Source organism: Myiozetetes cayanensis, unplaced genomic scaffold (genome assembly GCF_022539395.1).
Source record: "Myiozetetes cayanensis isolate MyiCay16 unplaced genomic scaffold, myiCay2020 scf6-25, whole genome shotgun sequence".
NCBI lineage: Eukaryota > Metazoa > Chordata > Aves > Passeriformes > Tyrannidae > Myiozetetes > Myiozetetes cayanensis.
In genome coordinates this window covers 49,060,798-49,082,497 of record NW_026087853.1, presented here as the reverse complement: position 1 = coordinate 49,082,497, position 21,700 = coordinate 49,060,798, and the positions used below count along the sequence as shown (strand labels likewise).

The following is a 21,700-nucleotide window of genomic DNA, read 5'->3' as shown; positions in this document are numbered from 1 at the left end:
TGTCCAAGTATTTTAACAACGCTGTGCACGTATTGCCTCAGACTCTTCCACCCCTGATGTCTCTAAAGGATTCACCCTCCACCAGGATTTTCCCTATGCATTACTTTTAGTCCCAACAGCCTGTCAAGGCACTGTGGTCACTACAGAAATCCTGAACTAGAAGCACAAACAGCAGAGACATATTTTAACCTCCCAAAAAACAGCTAAAATTTCAAGACACATCCATCTTAACCCTTCTTAAGATTATTTTCCACTAACTTTTCACACTCTTCATTCATGGAGAACTATCAGACCTCTGCAACAAGCTGCACCAAAACGTACAGAGAGAAATAGGAGGTAAATCCCTGAGTTACAAAATAACATTGCTCTGGCACACTCTCTCTTCCTTATTCTATTTTCTTCATCTCTATCAGGAACACCATTTTACATATTAAGCTGTTTCCATTCACAAACATTTTCTTGTTACTGAAAATTCAGAATGACCAAAGAGAGAAAATTGCACTACAGCATCTCTGTATTTCCATTGTGGAGTTTCTAAGAACAGATTTTAACAGCTAATACTTTTAAAAAGCATGAATAACATTTATTACAACTACATCCATATAATTTACTTAAACATGAAAACCTGAATTATAGTTGGTAACACTTCCAGGTCACAAATTAAGAATTACTCCAGTGCAGGTAGTAAAGTACAGATTAAGGTAGAACTTGTAAGATGCCAATTTTTCTTGGCTTGTGCATGCTTTTGTCCATCTAATATTTTAGTAGTTAAGTGTCTAATCACATTATTTTAACTGGCAAGAAGCAGATTTCCTGCAGAGGACTAAGAAATAAAGTACAAGTTATAGGTCCTTATTAGCATTTCCAAATGTGAAATATGGTTATTTTACACAAAAGGCATTGTTTGCTGACTGGATCACAAAACAGTTTCGCTTCATATTTTGCAGATATTCATCACATAAAAAGAAACTATTTTGAAATACTTCCATTTATTGTCCTTTAAATGACAAACTTCCGTGTGCATTCTCTTCTCTGAATACAAGAACAGAATATGCTATTGTATTTTCTGAACCTGACTCTGTACTTTATTTGAATGAAAATGCCTAGAAATGACTCATCACACTAAAAACTCCCTTAATGGGAATTATAAGGGCCACTATGACTATAGTACCAGGGGTATTTCTGCAAGTAAGAAAATAAAACACACAAGTACAAAACGGTTTAAAACAAGCAAACAAAATAATGTTTAAATAATTAATCAGAAAGTGTATTACCTTCATTAGGAAGGAAAAATATCTGCAGTGACAGAAGCAGCAAGTTTCAAGGAACAGCAAGACTTTTACAATAGTTCAATAACACCCTTTGCACAGTTCAGACATATCAACAGTATCACCTGAAAGTCTAAATTATAGCATTGATAATATTCAAATTATTTCATAGACAAACATCACAAACACTAAGATTTTTAAGGTTACATCCACAAAGATGAAACCTGAGAAAAAATGAGCTGTCACTTACTAACTACAATATAAAATTTGATTAAGGACATGCTTAGATTACAAACACTTCAAGTGGGACAACTAACATTTCTCAGTGTTTGCAGAACTAATATTAGTGGACACCAAGCAGTACATCTCCTTTTGCAGGTCTGTAAAGGATTCTTACATCCCATTTTTGCAAAAAGACATCTTAAGAATCATTACTCCAAAGATGAGTTAAAACAGAGAGCGGTTTGAAAGTATGTCTACTTAGAAAATATATGGAAAACAATGATACTTAAAACCTATAATGCAGTAAAAAGAAAAAAAAACCAAACACTTCAGTGCTCTCAGTGTAATGTATTTAACCTCATTTTCAAACAGTGCCTTTCAAGTAAGAACATGTTATGAATGACTGAGCTCAAAGTTATGAACCAGAAGAAAACAGAAAAAAATACTTTGAACATTCTCAGTTCACTTATTCCTTAGCAAATGAAATCAAATCCTGTCAGGGTTTAGCAAGCACAGTTCAAATCTAAGGTATTTCATCACCTCTGAGAAAAATCTGACCAATTTGGTCAGACTCATGGTTATGGAGAAAATTTCATTGCATATCTCAACAGAATTTTGCTCCACACACACAAAAGTCCTTCAGCTCCCCAATTCTTTTAGTGACAGTCTGCAGAAAGTAAGGTTACCTGAACTACTATGTGGTCAAAACCAAAAATTAAAATTATTCCCCCCTAAAATATGTTCACAGATACTTTTTCTTGTACTTTTATAGCTGTATATATAGAAAGACATATAAGTGTCACGTATGTGCCTGTGTGAGCACATGTGCATACTTGAGATTTTCACTTTGAGGCTCTAGACACCTCCAAAGTCAGACAAATTTCCTGAAAATTAAAATTCTTAAAATTCACAAAGTTAATCTTTTGCATATTTGTAACATGTAAACATGTAGGTTTTGATTGTAATGTTCTCGTTTAATAAAGGTATCAAATCACACCAGTAAAAATCCAAGAGAAACTTTCAACTCATCTTATTATCAGAAAGCTGATATATCTGTAAGCAACTATGAATTAATTAATGTTTACCAGCAGTAAGAACATGAACTCAGGCAGCCACTTGAATGCATTGTAATGACTTTCAGGAATTAAAATATTTCACCTGAAACAACTCTTGGAACCTAAGAAAGTATCTTACACTTGAAGAAAACCCGGTATGAGGTAACAAGGATGTGTGTAACTGGATTACTGTACCATACAGTGTTTTGAAACAAACACTCTCTTCAGTACAGTACTACCTAATGCAAATCACAAACACCCCTATACCTTGTAAATCTTACTTTCCCCATAGTCCTTAAAATCACAAAATAAAAGCACTGTGGAGACTGTAAAATCAACAAGGCAGAAATTCCCTTGCTGAGTGTATAACTTTCCCTATTCCAGAAATGGGATTCACAGCAGCCTTTTCGGTTCTGAAAAGCAAGTAGAACTCTAAACTGACTTTTCCAACAGTTTCCAAAAAGTAATTTATAAGAAGTTTTGTAGATGTAATAACATCTTTATAATCCCATAGTACTGTTTTCACAAATGATCTAACTTATCACCTAAAACACATGACAAATCATCAAGAAGCAATAAATACAACATTATATATGCAGACTATACATGAATGCACAACTGTGCACAACTATACACAAATGCACTTTCAAGGGTCAAACACATACACATCTCTGCTGCAAAAGGGAAGAGAGTTTGAGAACAATTCAATATACAGGACCTGCAGGGCACTGCAAGGTCTACCCAACTCCGTCAGCCAAGAGTTCCCGTGAATTTGGCCCTTCTCAGGAGAGCACAGGGAGGAAAAGCAAGTAGTAGTGATATTTCACATGGCTCTTAAAAAGAACCTTCTGAACCAAAGTCACCTAGACACATTCGTTACGCACAAAAAAATGAGGTTAAAAGAAGATGTTTTGAAAGCCCAGTAATGATATCCTATTTTGTCCTGAAATCCTTTCTGAAATACTGCAAATGCTCATAATGGAGCTCTCAGTAGCAATTACTCACTTTGAAGTTGTCACTCAGCTGTCACCATGACAACAACAAAAACCTTTTCACGCCTAGAGAAGACAATAGGAATTTTAATTACTGAAATTCATTCTGCTGACAGTTTGAGTGAAACTAAATTCTACTCTCTTAAAAAAAAAAAATTAAATTGCAAGAATATTAATACAATTTTTTTTCCCTTGAACATCCTGCTCTTTGTATTTATTTCCTCACATTTAGATTTCACACCTGCTGTTTATCAAACACTTTGGTGAGAATATGATTTTTAGTAAGGCTGGTAGAATTCCTTTCATGTCAGTGCAGACTAAGTTGTTGTAAGTCACCTCATGGCATCTCAAATGTTTATCAGGGACTGACTTGTCCAAGTCAGCATCACCACAGACTGGTTACCTGCAAAGGAAACCTGCAAAGGAAAAGCTGAGGGCGAGACATCTCACGTCTTTTCTAACCTTGGAGAAAAATAAAGACAATTATAAATACTGCTGTGGGCTTTTAAAAATAATGGTTTAGATACTGTTAAAAAAAATAACAAAAAGCCATCATGATTTGGATCCTGCAGATTCTTAAACATAAATGCCTACCTTGACAGGGCTATTCATTACTCACAGTGTGCATGAACAATCCTGGTGATTAGAAAATATTTTCAGTACCCTGATAAAAACACACAAGGGGATAAAAAGCAGAGCACTTGGTGTTAATTTTTCTCCAAGCTACCACAAAGCACTACAGCAATTATTTGTATAACCACATAGTAGTGTTTTTCTTCAACAAGCTGGCAAATGGATACGGCTTGATAATCTCATAATTTGCTGTTATTTGTAGCTGTATAGCCTATCATCAGGCAATAATATTTAAAGTACATTTTGAACATCAATCAAGCAGCAAAGGGCAAAACCTGGAGTTGACTGTTCTCAGAAAATACATTCATCTTTTTCTACCAAAAAAGTGTGCTTCTGTGAAGAGTTACTGAACATCAGGTTAAATCCCATAACAAAGAAAAAAACCTGACTTCTTGGCCTATATCCACCATGACATGTCCTATCAGGAAACATAAAAAAAGAAACTCGTATGATGCAAGAATACACAAATTAAAATAAAAATGCAAAGTGGTGGAAAAAACTAATATTTATACAGGTTTCAGAGTAATCACTTTGCTTAGAAATTTTATAATATATAAATAAGGGATATGAATCAACTGCAAATGTAGTTAAATTGCCAAGGAAAAGAAATCACAGTTTCTTCTGATATTAAGAACATTTGTTCTTAATGTTCACAAGAGAAAAAAACCCAACCAAACAGGAGCACTAGGCACATAAGTTTTGATAAATCAAAACTTATATATGCTGTCCTAATCAATAAGGTGTTAGGATTCTTCTTCCCATATTTTTTAATTATACATTTGAAGTTACCAGTTGCATTCATGCAGATCTTTAAGTAGTCATGGATGTAAAAAGCCATTCCATTACACACTGATATGTACATTTACAGATATAAAAATGTGTGTAAACTTCACAGAATATATGAACAGATGACATTTTCAATCCCTTACTTGAAACAAACAGAAGAAATAAACAGCAACAGCTCTTTACAAGAAAAACAGCAACAAAGAAGGTGACGAGCAAGGCACAATGAATGAGACTGAATTCAATTTCTCCAGGACATGAAGTGTAGATGAACATTTTAAGCACAGACTACTACCAATGCCACAAACTGCAATTAAAAGACCAAAACACAGCAACAGAAGAAAACCACGAAGGAACAAAGAAAATGTACTTATTCTGATACTACAAGATGTCCTGAATAGGCAAGATGGATTCTATCCAGAAAAGCTGTTCTGGTGAAAGATTTCCAAAACAACTCAAGAAGGACACTTGTAAAGGATCAATACTGCAAAACTTCAAGTTCAATGAGGAGAATAAAAACAGGTTCAATAAGGTGAGAAAGAGTAACTTTTTAGTGATCAGTAAGATCTTGACATGATTGAGAAGGCAGTGTTACATGGAGAACTGTGATTTCATTACTGATCCCTTGAAAGTAAGGGAGGGTGCAGGAAACTCGAAATTTTGAGAGGATGCATAAAATAGAGCGTTCAAGGAATTTATATCTGAAGCAAACATACAGTTTCCCTAATACCACAAATAGTACCAAAAGCACTGCACTGAAGCCAAGTACTTCACAAACACTGCAGAAGCCTCCAATCTGTCTAGAGATAACTTTTTCACAGGAAGTGATCTAAACCACAAAGTCTTTAAAAGAACACAGATGGTAAAAAAAAAAAGGAACAGTATATGCTAAATAGTCCATGGATGTTACATATAGTTCATAAAAAATGTCTCACCTTAGTATTTCATTTCCTACACAGCTCAATGGTTTGGTTTGTTATTTTTTTCTAAATCAAGGACATAATTTTTATTGTCATCCAGAACTCCTTAAGGCACTCAATCAAGTAGCAAAGGACAAAAAGTAGAGCTGACTATTCTCAGAAAGTACATATGCATTTTTCTACCAAAAAGGAGTGTCCTTCTGAAGAGTTAGTGTTCAACTGCTTATTACTGCAAGGACAAAAAGGGATAGAGAGTCAAAGCCATTTATTTCTGGATATTGTTCCAAATCATAACCAAGCAAGAGTGATTATTGCCTTTTTAAAATGCACCATTTAACAACAGCAGACTTTTTCACACAACTGAGCAAGTTACACAGGCAGAATGTTCTAAATCAGCACGTATATCGATTAGAAAAATCAACTAAATAAAAATCTATATTGATAATGACCTCTATTTGCTTTGTTTGAACCATAACACCAGAGAAGTAATGACTAAAATTAGTAGAGGCTTTATCACCAACACTAATTTAAATCAAATTTTCTCCAGGAACCAAATGATTGAAAAGGAGGCTTGTAGCCAGGAGGGGGTCAGCCTCCTCTCCCAAGCAACTAAGTGATAGGACAAGAGGAGAGTCTCAAACTGCACCAGATGAAGTTAGGTTGGACACTAGGAAGAATTTCTTCATGGACATGGTGATTAGGTATTGGAATGGATTGCCCAGTGAGGTGGTGAGGTCACCATCCCTGAAGGTGTTTAAGGAAAGACTGGATGTGGCACTTAGTCCATGGTCTAGCTGACATGGTGGTATCGCATCACAGGTTGGACTCGATGACCTCAGAAGTCTTTTCCAACCTAACTGGTTCTGTGACTCTAGGGGACTATTGGAATTACTTACATCAATACCTTGAATCCAGACTGGGTTGACAAAGACAGTAAACTATTAACATATAGTACCTAAACAGAGGTTTTTATGAAACAGTAATCAATACTTATCACAAAAGCCTCAATTGTTATCAGCTGCCAGTATCACTTGAGAAATCCAAGCCTTTTTAAGAAGTGTCAGAACCAGACATTTGTCTTACAGCTGATCACTCATAGCTGTGCTTATTAGGAGGAAACACAGAGATGTGCAAGTTACTTGTGCCACAGTGTACATCATCTGCTGAAGTGCAGTGGATTTCACTTCAACATTGGGTAAGATTTCCTAGTGCAGCAAAGAAAAAAAAGATTAGAATTAAAGATAAATGATCTTGTGTGATAGTGATTTTAGAGTTATATCTTTAGAAATAACCATTAAAATGGTAATAAAAGCAACAAGTTCGATACACACAATATCTCATTTTTATCTGTATTTTTCTTTTCACACTAAAATTTGTTTCCACTTTATTTAAAACTTAACCAGTATCACAAGTCTGGTGAGAAAGAAGTGATTTTTAGCTCCATGGAGTTTTACTCTGCCCTTACTTAACTGAAAATGAAGCATCTCTGAAAGTCACATTTAAAATAAAGGAACAAACTTTCATCCTGCCAACTACCTAATTATTAGCTTAAATCATTCCAAACGTTTTCCTGGCTATCTTTAGCACTTTGACTTGCACCTCAATCATATCACATCTACATAATACATAAAAGGGATAAGAAGAACGATTCTATTACTGCAGTCTTTGGCTTTCCTCCGTTCTGGGAAACAGACTTCATCTATTAGCAATAACTAATTACATTAGTTATTATATGTGTGCTGTACAACATTTTTATGTTGGATTCCTTATATTTTAAAATTTATTGATAAAATTATGAAGTAATGGAAGCCAGCATCAACTCTCAACATGGACTCATAATATTAAACTAAAGTGAGAAAAGCCAATAAGTAATTCCAATTTTATTTGTTGAATTATAAAGTTCTCATATTTGGAAATTTGTCAAATACTGCAAATGCTTCAGTTTGTACTAAGCACAGAAGCCTTTAACTTCTGTTGTGTCAGAAAGAAAAACCTAATTAGAACACTAGTAGAAAGGAGAAGTGACTCAGAAACAACAGCTGTAAGATACTAATAGTATTAATCATATTAATCAAGGTGACTATTTCCAGCCCAAGGGCTAATGAAATTATTTCAAGCATTATCTCATTTTTCTGAAGGATCTTAAACATAAAAAAAGTCCAAATTCACAAACATTAGGGTACATGTCACAAAAGGTAAGTAACATATTAGGAGCAAAGTATGAACATTGTATTTTAAAGGTTCCAAAATTTCAGCATGTGATATGAATTTAAGGCAAGCAAGTTCCAAGTTAAAATTACAACCACCTCCTTCAAAGTAGTAAATAGAAAAAACCACACACTTCACATCACGTTGTATACTTAGAACTTTAAACATTTAACGAAAAAAGTTCATTTGTTTACACCACAAAATTATTTGCCTCAAAAGTGTATTCTGATAGACTAGCTGTTGCTTCTCATGAAAATGTCCTTTTGGCTCTACATTCACAATAAATCATAGCTAAAAATCTTTTGCTCTTCACTAATCAAACAACAGAAAAAATCCCTGAGGAATTAATGTGAAGACACTTTCATAAGAGAGTTCCTAGTGATTATTCAGTGACCACACATCCATCAGATTAGATTCCCAGGTAATTTCATGCTAACACTAAAACACAGTGATCCAAACAGGCAGTAGACAGACAACACATTCTTTGAAACATACCTGCAGGGCACTGGGACTTAGCAAAACAGAAGTGTGTTGTACGTTACAAAAATAAGACTAAATTATTAACACTTTCACTTAAAAAAAACCTAAACCACACTATCAAAACAAACAAATTAAATCACAGAAGAGCAGCAGGAGACCAAGTTGGATGGGAAGGAGGATAGTAGAGATAGTCAGAACACAGGCAAACAACCTTCACCTATTCTTCAAACACCCTTTGTGCTGCTGCTTCTGCTTTCACTACTTCAGCAGCATTTTTCCAGAAGAGTGCAAGAAGACACCTTCTTTGCCTAGGCAAAGCATAAATTACCCATCACATCTGACCAAGGTAATAGAACTATGGGGTTTTTTTTCATGAAAATATTAATTGATGTCCATGCAGCAGCTTTACAGTGGTCTGACATGAAGATTGAGAAGGCACCTCTGTCCAATGGCTATCTCCCATTTCCATTTTCTGTCCTTTCTTCATCACCAATGAAAACTTCCTCAGCTTCTGTGTATGTGAGAATTCTCCACAGAACACAGCAATATAAGCAAATGAGCACACCATGACTCGAGCCCTATCACAACAACTTTGGATCCAGACTACATTAAGCCAAAAGAAAGTCACAGGTACCATCTGGAAACAAACTATGATGTTTTGAGCTCAGAAAAATGGCCTTAGCACTCAGTACCCTTTGTTGTTTGCGTAGCTCTGACTTCGAAGCTTTAAAGATAAATATTGCCATGCATCAGAAGGTTGACAGTAGTGTAACAGCCCAGAAAAAGCAAACTAGGTTCAGCAGATTCTTACGGGACAATTCATGCCATATGAGTTTATCAATCTGCTCTAAAGCAGTTTTTCTTTCCACTGTCTAGAAAGGGTATCTTCCTCTGAAAAAACTAATTCAATAACTTGAGCTACATTTCTAAACCTGAACCATAATTGTTTGCACAATACATGGTGCCTCCAGCTGGGCTCCAGTCAAGGTTGCCAATATTTCATCAGAGTTCTATGAAGTATGTAAGCATATATGGCTTTGATCCGAGACACATGTCCCAACATTTATGGGTCTCCACTTCTAAATCAGTGCACTTAACAATGATCAGCAGATTAACAATGATCACTCCACCAAAAAAGTTCTGGCTAGCACTCAAGCTATATGTGATGCAAGGTGAAGCTGAATAAACTGTCAAGACCAACACATCTTGATATCCATCAGGATATTCACAACTGGAAAAACAACCAAGGAAGAGGTAGTAGTTTAAAAATAACAGAGTAGAGAATGGATTCATTACATTCACTACTCAACAATTAGGTAACAGCATTGCTTCAAAGAACTTCAGCCCCAAACACTTATTGCAGTCCCTGACCCATCCAGTACTCAAGTGGAAAAGAATAAATGCTGCCACTGACTCTGTAACGCTTGCAAACTCTAAAAATTCAGTCATGATACCAAAACCAGAGATTATGGAAGTATGCCTGTGAACTTTACAAACCACAGCCTACCCAAATTTAAACTAAAACTGGAAAGAGTAGAGAATATTTTAGAAGACTATTTTAATACACATCAATATTGGTAAACTACACAGGAAGTTTCTTTCAAATCAATGCAGTAAGTAGACTATGCAAACTTACTAAGTACAAATGTTCAATGCCTTGGTTGTTACAAAAACTTAGTTTTAAAACATGTAAAACCATGACATTTAAGCAATTGGGGTTTTCAGAACAGCTTGTGCTTAAAAGTAAGGGGCTTATCTTTAAGAACTTTTAGCTTTTGAAATACAGCAAATCATGACACAGCAGGGTGAGAGTGGATAGAAAAGAATACAGTGAGAAAGCACAATGGAGTGAAATCAAGGGCCATGGTGCAGAGCAATAGAAGAGTATACATTAGCAAATCCACTGCACATTTGCCTAATGTTTTCAGCACATGGAAATAAGGCAGGCCCAGCAGACAGCAGCAATAAATCCATAAAAGAAAAACACTTCTGCCAGGGAACATAAAAGCCTCTTAGTAGGCATTAATAGATCCGTGCTGCTTCTCTTTAATTGTAACAATTCTGAATTGAGAACTGAGATTTTTAGTATAACAAGCAGACACAGGCCACATACTAAATATTTTGCATTTTATCCATCTATGGTAACATAGTGCAGGGAGAAAATAAACCTGCCTGTGAGGTTTCCACATGAATAGCTGGAATCCGAATGAAAACTTGATTGCATCTTTCCCCATCCAAAAGCTGTACCAACACTTCCTACTGTTCTTCAGATATTACTGAATAGCTCACAAAAGCTGGAGTTCAAACAACAGAAGTACCTTGTGGACATCCATGAAAATCATTCTAATTAAAATCCAGTTGATTTGCAGCATATACATACATTTCTCTAATCGGTACCCATATGCTGACTTTTCAATAATGGGAACAATTCACAGCAGAGAAACTTTCGTGAACAATATTTCTGGATCTGTGAAATCACCTCAAACCTCACCTTTTCAACAGAACACAAGGGCACAATTAAAAGACTTCACAATTATGGGTAATGCTCCAAGATTGCCTTTTACTTCCCTTCAGGCAACGTTTTCTTTAAGAGCAATGGACAAGACAGAATGGTTGAGGAAAATGAAGGGAAACAGTCTAGCTTTTACTTGAAAGGGGACAGGAGGAGGGAAGGGAAAGCAGTAAAAGCCAAAATAGGCTGAGAAAGACCACACAATTACATTTGCAGAAAAATAATGGGTGAATATTTAGTCTTACTCACCGAGAGTTGCAAATTCTATAAAGCAGGGCAAATTTCAAATCTTACCTGGTAAACAGCAGACCAGCATAAACCAAGTAATTTTTACTACATCCACATCTGAAGAGACTTAAGCAGAGGGAGTAACCTGGTAAGAAACCAGAGTGGGGACAGAGCTAATGGCATATCTTAAAGCAAGAAAGACAAGCTTGAACTTGATGCAGTTTAACAGGAGAGCCAAGAAACGGATTTTTCAAACGGATGATGTAGTTAAAGCAGCAGGTAAAATGTGGATTACTTAAATGGGACTAAGGAAGAGGAGAAGTGCTACAAAACTCTAAGAAAATTACAATAACCTTGCAGAGAGACAAGCCCTCCAACAGGAGGCTCTGCAAAGCCAAAGGGAAAATGGACAGGTCTTCAACACCTTAGGGAAAGGGGTAGTAAAGTGCAGGTACAGTTGAAATTTGAAGAGTAAAAGAAAACAGCAGAGATGCTCTCCCACTTCAGGAGAAGGTGGTAAGCACAGGGAAGAGAGTCACAGCAAGCAAAACTTAAGGTACAACACCCAAGAGTTTCCAAAGAAAGAGACTAAAGTGCAATAACGCCTGAAAATGGCATGGGTCTTAGTTTCTGAAAAAGAGCTCTACGTCACCTGATTTGTCACTTGGGGCAACTCACATCTAAGACAGACTTGCCAGGCAAGCAGCACGGTTATGTAGTGCCCTGGCACCCTCCCCACATGAGGTCATCATCTCAGCCATTACAGTCCTCTCCACTGTAATTGTTTGCTTCAGCAGATGATCGTTCCTTACCCAAAGTCATGAGTAAATGAAACCTCTTGCAGGAGCTGAAAACCTGATGTAAATTTTGAAAAGAAGAGCACCATCAGCACTATCTGCATTGCAGTCATCTCAGCAGTGTACAGAAGCATTTACACGTCAACAGGACACACCGTCTGTTTCAGACAACTGTCTTTAATTTAAGACGGCTCTCCTCAGCATGTGAGAAACAAGTAGTCTGGTTTTTTGCAAAAACTCTAAAAATGGAATATATAAGTATCCATTTACCAAGTGCTCAAATTTATGCTCTTTTTCTGCAGGAAGACGTCCTTCATATGCATTGCAGGACTCATGAAACTGGATTAACAATGTCATAAATCATACACCTGCCAAAATAACAGCATAAAAAGTGAGACTAAATATAACCTACATCAGATTTGAATAGATACTATCTATACTTAACAATTTGTTATAACTCAAATATTAGCAGACACTTATTCAAATTTCAACATAAATCACCACATTGGTTTAATTTTCCTATAGTTAATTGTTTTAAAAACAACTTTTAAGCTTTTGCAATGCCATCATTTATGATTTAATAAGTTTTGAATTTGCATAAAGAAGAAACTTGCAAATTTATGCCTTACAAGTATTCTGCCAGTGCTTCAACTATTTTTCTCCATACCAAAGTGTAACAAATTCCTAGTTTACAATTTCTCAAATTACCAGCTAAATGCTTCACAAACCGAGACTGTTTCTGGAATCATCCTTTAAACTGCAGGATTTATTATAAGCCAGTGTTTCCTTTATGTATACTAGACAGAACAATATTTCTCTTTAGGTCCCATTTCTGAGACTCAAACTCAGTTTCCATATTTAATTTCAAAATCACCATATTAAGACCATAAACTCACAGCATCACAGAGCAATTCTGCCACCTACGTTTTACTGCATAATCTGGACTCACTCAACACATCAGGTAAATCTCAGAAAAGCTCCAGAAACATCCCTGTAAGGATTTTAAAAATGAACCAAGGGGTATTCACCACCTTCAGCTCTAAGAGAAGCAATCACAGTGTAAATCTTGGGAAGCACACTACTAAACCAAGAACTATGATAATTCGTTAACTTAATGCCGTAAGTAGATTAGCCAACTGATGCAGCAGAAATGGTAACTGAAAGAAGTGAAGAACCAAACAGAATTCTGAACCATCATCATTCAGGAAACCAAGTTAGTGTATATTCATACTACCAACAGATGAATTTTGTTTTGGAACATGTGTATACATATTCCCCTAAAACAACAGAAATATTGCAAGGTGTTCCAAAAATAAGGAAACAAACTGCCCCTGCATGCTGAAATCCTCAGAATAATGAAAGTACAAAATACTTTGCATCTGAATGTCTAGTTACACTAGACCTTTTCCTTTTTTTTTATAATGAATAATATGTTAGAAAATAGATGTTAAGAAAAAAGCTGCACAGAACTTGCTGTAACTGGTTCAGCCAGAAAAATATCAATGTCATTAGAAGAAGAACTACAATTACATTTCTGTGAATAAGAGCCTGAAATACCAGATAGCACAAGGTAAACAAGAAGAAATATTCAAAGTTTCAGTAAGAATTAATTAGAAAAGTAAGCAGTCCACATAAGAGCTACTGCTTTGCACCACACGCAGCCTCCTTTTAAGGACACTTAATAGCTAACATTATCATAATGCTCACATTTTTCCTCAGAGTTTCCTCTTTTCTGACAGAATGATTTATAATGAATTGTTGCAATCAGCCACGCATTCATCTGATTACGCCCTTTCCACCACGTGTAACCCGAGCCCCACTCGGAATGCGAGCAGAGACCTGAGGAGCCAGCAGGTAACTCGGGATAAGAAAGCCAGAAGTGACACACATGAATAAAGAAGGCAATAACTCGACACAGGTGAAACTGGCACCACACCACGGCCAACAGTTTGACAAGTGCTCAGCTTAACGCTGGGACAGCATCAGCACAGTCGCAGCTTCACGCCTGGGCCCGCAGATCACCAGGGAGCCGCGTGAGGGATGGTGCCCATCAACTGGTGCCTCACACAGAGCTGAGGCTTCTCATTTCCAGCTCAGATAGGACAAAAAAGGGGAGATTTAAAAAAAAAAAAAAAAAAGTGAACAAAATAGAGTGAGGTGAAAAAGGGGGGTTGGGGGAGGCAAGATCAGGAAGAGTGAAGAGACTTGACATCTCAGAAGCATTTTGTAAGCAAAGCATTCTCACCAGCTCCATTCTTCCAAAGAAGCAACTGAGGAAAGTCATGCAGGAACCACACCACCAGCCCATACCTTAATCAACATTCCTCACTCACCATTTCATGCTTCTATCCTCTGGACAAAATTTAGAGAAGATGATCTTGCAACATGCCTCATCTTCAGCAGGTTTCCTATCATTTTGTTTTCTCTGAGAGCAGTCTGTACTCAAGATATATTCCCTGCAAGCTAAACTCTTTTTTCAAGTTCAATCTTGCTTAATGAGTTACTTTTTATTATGGAAAGGTTTTTAATGCGTTGTTTGTTCTGTCAAGCCCAAATAACAGCTGACATTCTAATCATGAGGCCCTTGAAAAATATAAGGGGTGTTTTTGCTTAAAAGCAATCTTTTCATTTACCTATAAAGCAATTATATATACCATGTTTAAATCATTTTAATATGAAAATAGCCTGCCCACATTTTAAAGATTGCAGAGGATAAAATATATAAAACTGTCCTATTCAGATTTTAATCATTCCCTCTCTTACTTAAATCTAAATTTAATATATTCCTACAGCACCAGCTTTCTTTAGTAATTCTTCCCAAGTCCTGAAGAAGGAATTAGTCTTCTAAAAAGCAGAAACCAATCTCCCTCTTCTAACATGAAAGCTACATTCTGTTGTAGGCATATAAAAAAATCAAGTTCTATGGAGAAACAGCTTCTAAAGGCAGCTTTAATTTGGCACACCATGTTCTTGCATACATTTTGTCCATTTTGTCCAAAACTCATCCCTCCCCTTTCTCCTCGTCCCTAGAGGGGAAAGAGAATAGCTCTGAAACAACAAAGAAAATAAAATACAGGAAGTTTTGTTCAACTGATTTAGTTATTCCAAGAAAAACGCAACTTTAAATCCCTGTCATACACATGCATACTGCTGAATATTCAGAACAGCAATATTAATTAGTCACCCAGGACTTTGACTAACACTACCAAACAAGCAAATATTGTTATATATATTTTTTGTTATTCTTGACTACAATTTTCCTGGGCACGTTATTTCTCAAAGATTTTAGTTTAGCTAAACTTGTCAGTATATGCTACAAACTTGTCGTATTATTCTCCAAAGAAAACTCAGTAATTTTGTTTCTTTAAAAGCATTCACTGTCTTCTAACACATGGAGGTGATCAAGATTTATTCCTCTGTCCAAAATAAAGTAGGTGTTGTTTTTTTTTTTAATTTAGGAAATGGATGCTAATAAAAGAGCAGCATTTGAAGTGGGCAGCGGTTCCCTCCTCAAAAGAAAAGTAGTTGCTTAATGCTGCAAAATCTCTTCCCTTTCCACAAATAAGCCCTGCCTAGTTTCAGTTATAACAGATTTCTTAAGATACTGCTATGATTTGCATTACTGCATTTGGAATCAACTGCATGGATACGATTTCAAATTCACAAAATTACAAGTTTTCAATATCAAAATCACAAGTTTTCACTGGATAGCTCTTTCTTCTCTTTTCTTTATTAGTAGACAGAAAAGGTAAAATAGCATATACAATTCCAAGGGAGTCTTAATCTGAACAGCAGACTTTTCATTGTGAACACTGTTTCCATCAACCTTGCTAGAAGTAGAAATTCTAGTATTACAGAGGGATGCAGAAGGTTCTGCTATTGCTTAGGTTAAAGGACTGTGACAGCCCTGATAAACCCTAGAAACTGTTTTGCTACTTTGAATGTAACTACTGAAAATCACTCAGGTGTGCAGAACACCCCTGTCTTTACCCTTATGCATTTGTGTCAGAAACAAGATGATTCTTCTTCCTATGAAGAGTATCACAGTCCACCAGCAAAACTGCAACTACATCACAGAAACGCCAAGAATTGCCCCATAGCTGAGACAGGGCTGGAGTTTGTATTATCTCACATCTCCATGTGAGGAAAGAGATGTAACTCTTCTCACTCAAAAAACATTCTCCAACTTAACAGTGGGTTTGAACACACTTTTTTAAGGCAAACAAAAACTACAACTGTTCTCTGAAATGGCTATAATCTGCTAATATCCCAACGGAGCTGAAAGTTCTAGCTTCCTTCATCAAACATGGCTAGGATTCTGGATGTCTTCTCTCTGCCAAAGGAATACTCACAAGACCACACTCTTTTTGTCTGGCAGCCTAAAGCAACGAGAGATAGCAAATGTTCTTACAATAAAGGTCTCTTGCCATACCAGGGTAACTGGGAAAAAGACATGAGTGCAGCCTTTGTTCTTAATCTCTACTGATTAAGTTTATGGAAATCAAACATTATCAAAGACTTTTGAACAGACTTCCTTCTACACCACATGACATACAAAGAAAACCCAACATTAAAACCTTAAGCAGGTGAAAAAATGCAAGCTCCCCAGCTGATGCCACTGTAGCTGCTCTGATGGCACATGGCAGGTTTACTTGCATGCTCTGACTACCATGTAAAGTTTAACAGCCAATACTAATTTTAGATTTGCTGCTACCTATCTTGAAGCATATGAATTACATTAAATACCAATTCTGTAACAGAACAGAGATGACACATTACGAGGAAGCGTTTTGCAATCACGTGGAGCATTTTCTACTACTGCTACCTAGATCAGATCTGACGTTGTGCCCTTACAACAGAAACAATAGGGTATTTTTTATCACACTCAAAATAAATTATATTAATCCGCTAATTTTGTTCAAATATGAAAAAGTTCCCAAGAAACACCAATTGTGACTTGCATGGATACAAAAATTTAGAAATTAATTACAATATTAATTACAAACACACTGCCCAAATTGAACTCCCAGTTTATGTAATGCCATAATCCACAGCCAACCAAGAGGCCATGCCACCCTGAGTGACCTAGTTTGGAGACTGTATCTTGGTCATCTCCAAGATAAACAATGTCCTGAGCAAACCTTAGAAAACTGTAAATGAACTGTGCACTCTTCCAGAACAGGCTGCCACCAATACCTCAGACCACACTTCCACAAAAATATTTTTCCAAAACTATTACTCCTTATGGTTAACAGAAAACACAATCCATTCTAAACACCATGAAATCCCAATGGCAACTTGATCTCTACAAAATTAATCTCTACTACAAGAAAAAAAGACAAAAAGTTTCCTTAAGACAGAGTTTTTCCAGAACTCTGTCCAGGACTTCTATGCCATCCCAATTGCAAGCCACACTGGGTTAATGTCTCTGCCAAGATACAAATTGACCATAATGTACTCTAACCCTCCCACCCATAGAGATCATAAACCAATTATGATAAACAGTAGACCCACTGCCTATTTCTTTTACTGGAAAAAGTTCACTCACCAGAATATGCCGACTGGAGTGGAAAGAAGACCCTAATTCAGTCCTGTCAGTGTGAAGTACATTACTCCCCACACAAAAATGGATGTTTATTACTATTCTGAGTGAAAATTCTGCACTGAGGATGAGCTCTAAAACCACTGCAGGAATACTACTTTTACATAGTTATCAGTGGTTGTACACAATGTAAAGAATTTCTCTTTTTAGATACTGAAACAAAAGAGTTGCAAAGTCAGAATGACTTAGTCATGAAAGGAAGTAAGTCCACCCAATTTTACATACATAAAACAGGATTTTAATAAGTTGCGTATCACAGAAACTAATTATCTTATCTGAAAATTCTTAAACACAGGCTTCATTGAAATGCTGAATAACTATTTAAAAAATGTAAAAAACAGAAAGGAGAGAATTAAAACCAATATGCAGATAAGCCACAGTGATCTAAAAGTTCATGAACTTCAATCTATCTGTTTTCACCGCAGAAAGGCGAGGACTTGGAACCTGCTCACGAGACCTTCACTGTATCGAGAAGGTCACTGTGGAAAACGGGAGTTGGGTGGTGGCTCTGGTCATGCAGACCTTAAGGAGCAGCAGTGAAAAGCTCTATGTATGACTAACCTAACATACTGGTGGGAAGGGGAGGTTTTTACACCAACCACCATTTACTGAATTTGTGTTGTCTTTAATTTTCAGCTTATTTATGCCTATTATCACCAAAAAAGGGGAAGGAGGGAAGGAGAAAAGCTACTAGACTTCAGCATCCACCAAAGTTAGGCCAAAGGACAAACAGCCATGAGCAATCACTGTGGTTGACCTCTAAATGGCCAACTCTGGTTGCAATAAAACCTTACTGGTACCTTTGGGCAGACAGCCTTGGTAGTGCTACAGAGATACAAATACATAAATAAATGCACATATTTATTTCAAGAAACACACAAAAAAGTGTTTAAAAGAACACTCTGCAGAACCACTTTTGTTTCTACTCATAAGTGACTATCACTGCAGCCTTACAGAACTAACCCATACCACTGTCTATGCTGCAGTTTATGAAGTTTATTTGTCAGGTTCATTCTCTGGATCTGAATATGTTAATAATTAACTCATTCTCTTATCCTTCTCTTCATATGTGTTACAGGAAGATGAGTAATAGCACAAAACTCCTGCCCTAACTCAGATTTTCTCCTCCCTCTGTTATTGTTGCAGCATGAGAGGCAGGGAGTTCAGATTTAGACACAATAAACAGAGATTACATTCCTATATTAAGGTGTGCCAGAAACCTGAACTCTTTCAGCCACAGAAGTACTGTAACACATTGCCTCTAATTATGATGCAATATTACAGTCTTCTACAGCAGGAAGAGTAATTTCATGGTTAGAATCCAACCTATTCAGTAGAAAACTGTTATACAGCACTTTCAGCAAGGATTTTTAATAGAACAGGACTGTTGAGTCAAAAAGACAAAACAGTAAGAAGCTTGTATGATTAAGCTTTACCACAACACTGGCATTTATCACCTTTCCACACGTGCATATTGTCTTAAAAATATAATGACTGTAAGTACTTTTGTTTATTTACCTTAATTATGCACAAAAAGACTTAAAATTACTGATGTTTTAGAAATCTGTATAATTTCCATTTCTCAACAGTAGGTATCTGTTTCCTAATAAATGACTGAAACAGCTGAATACATAACTCACTTAAAAAAAATCTCCAAGGTTACAACTTCATTTTTCCAGTTAGAAAACCTCAAAATATCTAGAATGTTTAGAAATAAAAAACATTTGCCTTAAATAAATGTGAACTTAATTATAAGGTCAGACATAAAGCATTCTAAAACTGTATTTATGATTTTCAGCTTCTTAATTCTCCAATTTCTTAATTTTTTTCAGAGAACAAAGATATGGAAACAAAAAATCTGTTAACACTAGCATCATGCTACAGCTCTATATAAAAGTGCATTAAAAGATGAAACTTAAAACAAGATATACCTGCATGACACCTGGTAGAATGGATATCCTGGTAGAGGAAGAGAGTTTGAAAATCCAGACTGACTCGACATTGCCTTCAGGTATTGTATCCACTTAAAGCGCTTCTATATTCCATATGTTAATTCCTTACCAAAAAAAAAAATATGTACGTACGTATCCATCTGTACCTTTGTTCAAAGCTAACTAAAAACAAACCAAGTGCATATTCGAAGGTCTTGAGGATTCTGCCTGCATTTCAAACTGCTTCCTCAGTAGTGAAATTCCTAAAAGCCAACACCCTCATGACATCACGTACTACAAAACCATAAACACGCAGTTGTTTCAGTAAAGCAAGGACAGCCCGTCGCTTTTGACTCGACATAAAGCCCTGCACTGCATTCTTCCTGAAAGCACAGTGCCTTTCAGGCTGGCGAGAGGCAGGGACCTGCTGCCTTGAACAGCAGCCCTGCCTTGGCAGGCAGCCAGCAACCAGCAGAACTTATTGCCAATGCCGCAAATCCCTCCGATCAGCTAATGAAGAGCCAGACTGCAGGTGAAACATGGTTTTAGCCCATTACAAGAATTTCCTTGAAAATGCACGAGATCCATGACCTTGAACTTAGTGACAAAAGCTTCATTTAAAATTTTCAGTTAAATGTACACTGCATGCTATTGTTTCATAAGCACCATCAGATTGCACTGCACATCGCAGTAATGTAAAAAAATCATACTGAGCTTCCCCTGCTAAAAAAAAATCTCCTGCTACACCCTCTACTATGGGAAAGCAAGAGGGAAGGATAGGAGACGGAATCTTAAACCACATTATTTAAGCTACTGAATACAGAAATAAAATTATGTGCATGCATTCCTGTAGTATTTTACTACTGCTTAAATCAAAGAAATATCAAAAGTGAGATTTCTTTTGATATACAGTACAATGGTAAGTTGTGTGAAAGTTTATTTGGGCATGCCTTCCTCGGGAGAGAAAAAGACTACTGGAAAGCAGGAAGACATGAGTAGTCAGAGTATAGCCCAGTGGCATGACTAATGTCAAACAGACTTAAATGATTATCTACCTACACTACATTTAAAGAAGGTGTACAGTGCCCTCACATGAAGATTTCCTTAGCTTAAGCAAAATATTAAATAAAAGAGGTTTTTAAAGTATTTCATTACCTGTGGTAGCTACACTGGAAAACATTAAAATATTGAGTTTAATATCTGTACCTCGAGACATACTATTTACTCTCATATTATTTTAATTTTGTCTCTCAGTTTTGGAAAAGAATGAATTAGTTTCTCGTGGTTTATCCCTAGTTTATAATCAACATCTCAGTCATTAGAAAAATGGTACAAAACTTTGTCACTATCCGAGGTACCTTTTAAAGTCTGATTTAAAAGAATGGGAGCTTGTTCCTCTACCTTAAATATACCTTATATTTAAAACTGAATCTATCTCAGTGAAACGTTTAGTTTCTTGTTCACATAACTCAACTGTTTTTATAGTGCTTTAACACCACTGTGCCATTTCACTTTGCCTAAGTATTATTTGTCAAGGTGTAAAAACGGACAGCTTCATTTGTGAAACGTGGTAACTTTCAAATAGAGCTGAAACAGAGGAGGGGAGAGGGGAACCCAAAACACTCACAGGCTATACAAGAAGGGCTTAGACCTCAAAAAAAAAAAAAAAAAGGGAATGCTTATTAATTAGCTCTGTACACAGAGCTCACTCAACTGACTGTTCCCAACTTGGGGAATCACAGGCCATTTTCCACAACAAATACAACATACACTTGCACACAGAATAACATGGATACCATAGGTCACTAGATAGGGCACCAATTCCTGAAGTACTATAAAAGCACCAGGATAACACAAAGAGAGCACAGTCTTCCCAGAGAAGCAATTTTATTTGTTCAACTGATATGTCTGGAAAAAACAAAGAAGCTCCTGGGTACGTCATTGTGCATAATTTTTTATCTCTCTCCTGGCTGTAAAGAAAAAGCTTGAAAAGGCAATTCAAACACAAATACTGTTGCAGTATCAGCTGAATTTTTACAAACAGACTTGAGAAAGCATAAACTCCCTCA

General features: G+C 36.4%; 1 protein-coding gene across 13 annotated transcripts in view; it reads right to left on the bottom strand.

Moving 5' to 3' along the window:
* PLEKHA7 (pleckstrin homology domain containing A7) overlaps positions 1-21,700 on the bottom strand; it is a 170,209-nt gene that overhangs the window by 83,845 nt on the left and 64,664 nt on the right. For 2 of the 13 annotated variants that reach the window (XM_050336359.1, XM_050336364.1), the window contains exon 1: positions 19,632-19,888. The exons of 9 other annotated variants lie outside the window; for them this stretch is intronic. In XM_050336359.1, the coding sequence (XP_050192316.1) occupies positions 19,632-19,702 (71 nt within the window). In that variant the 5' untranslated portion in view covers positions 19,703-19,888. Of the gene's footprint in view, positions 1-19,631; positions 19,889-21,700 lie in introns of those variants that run through there. 2 more of the 13 variants (XM_050336360.1, XM_050336365.1) reach the window with 2 other exon arrangements.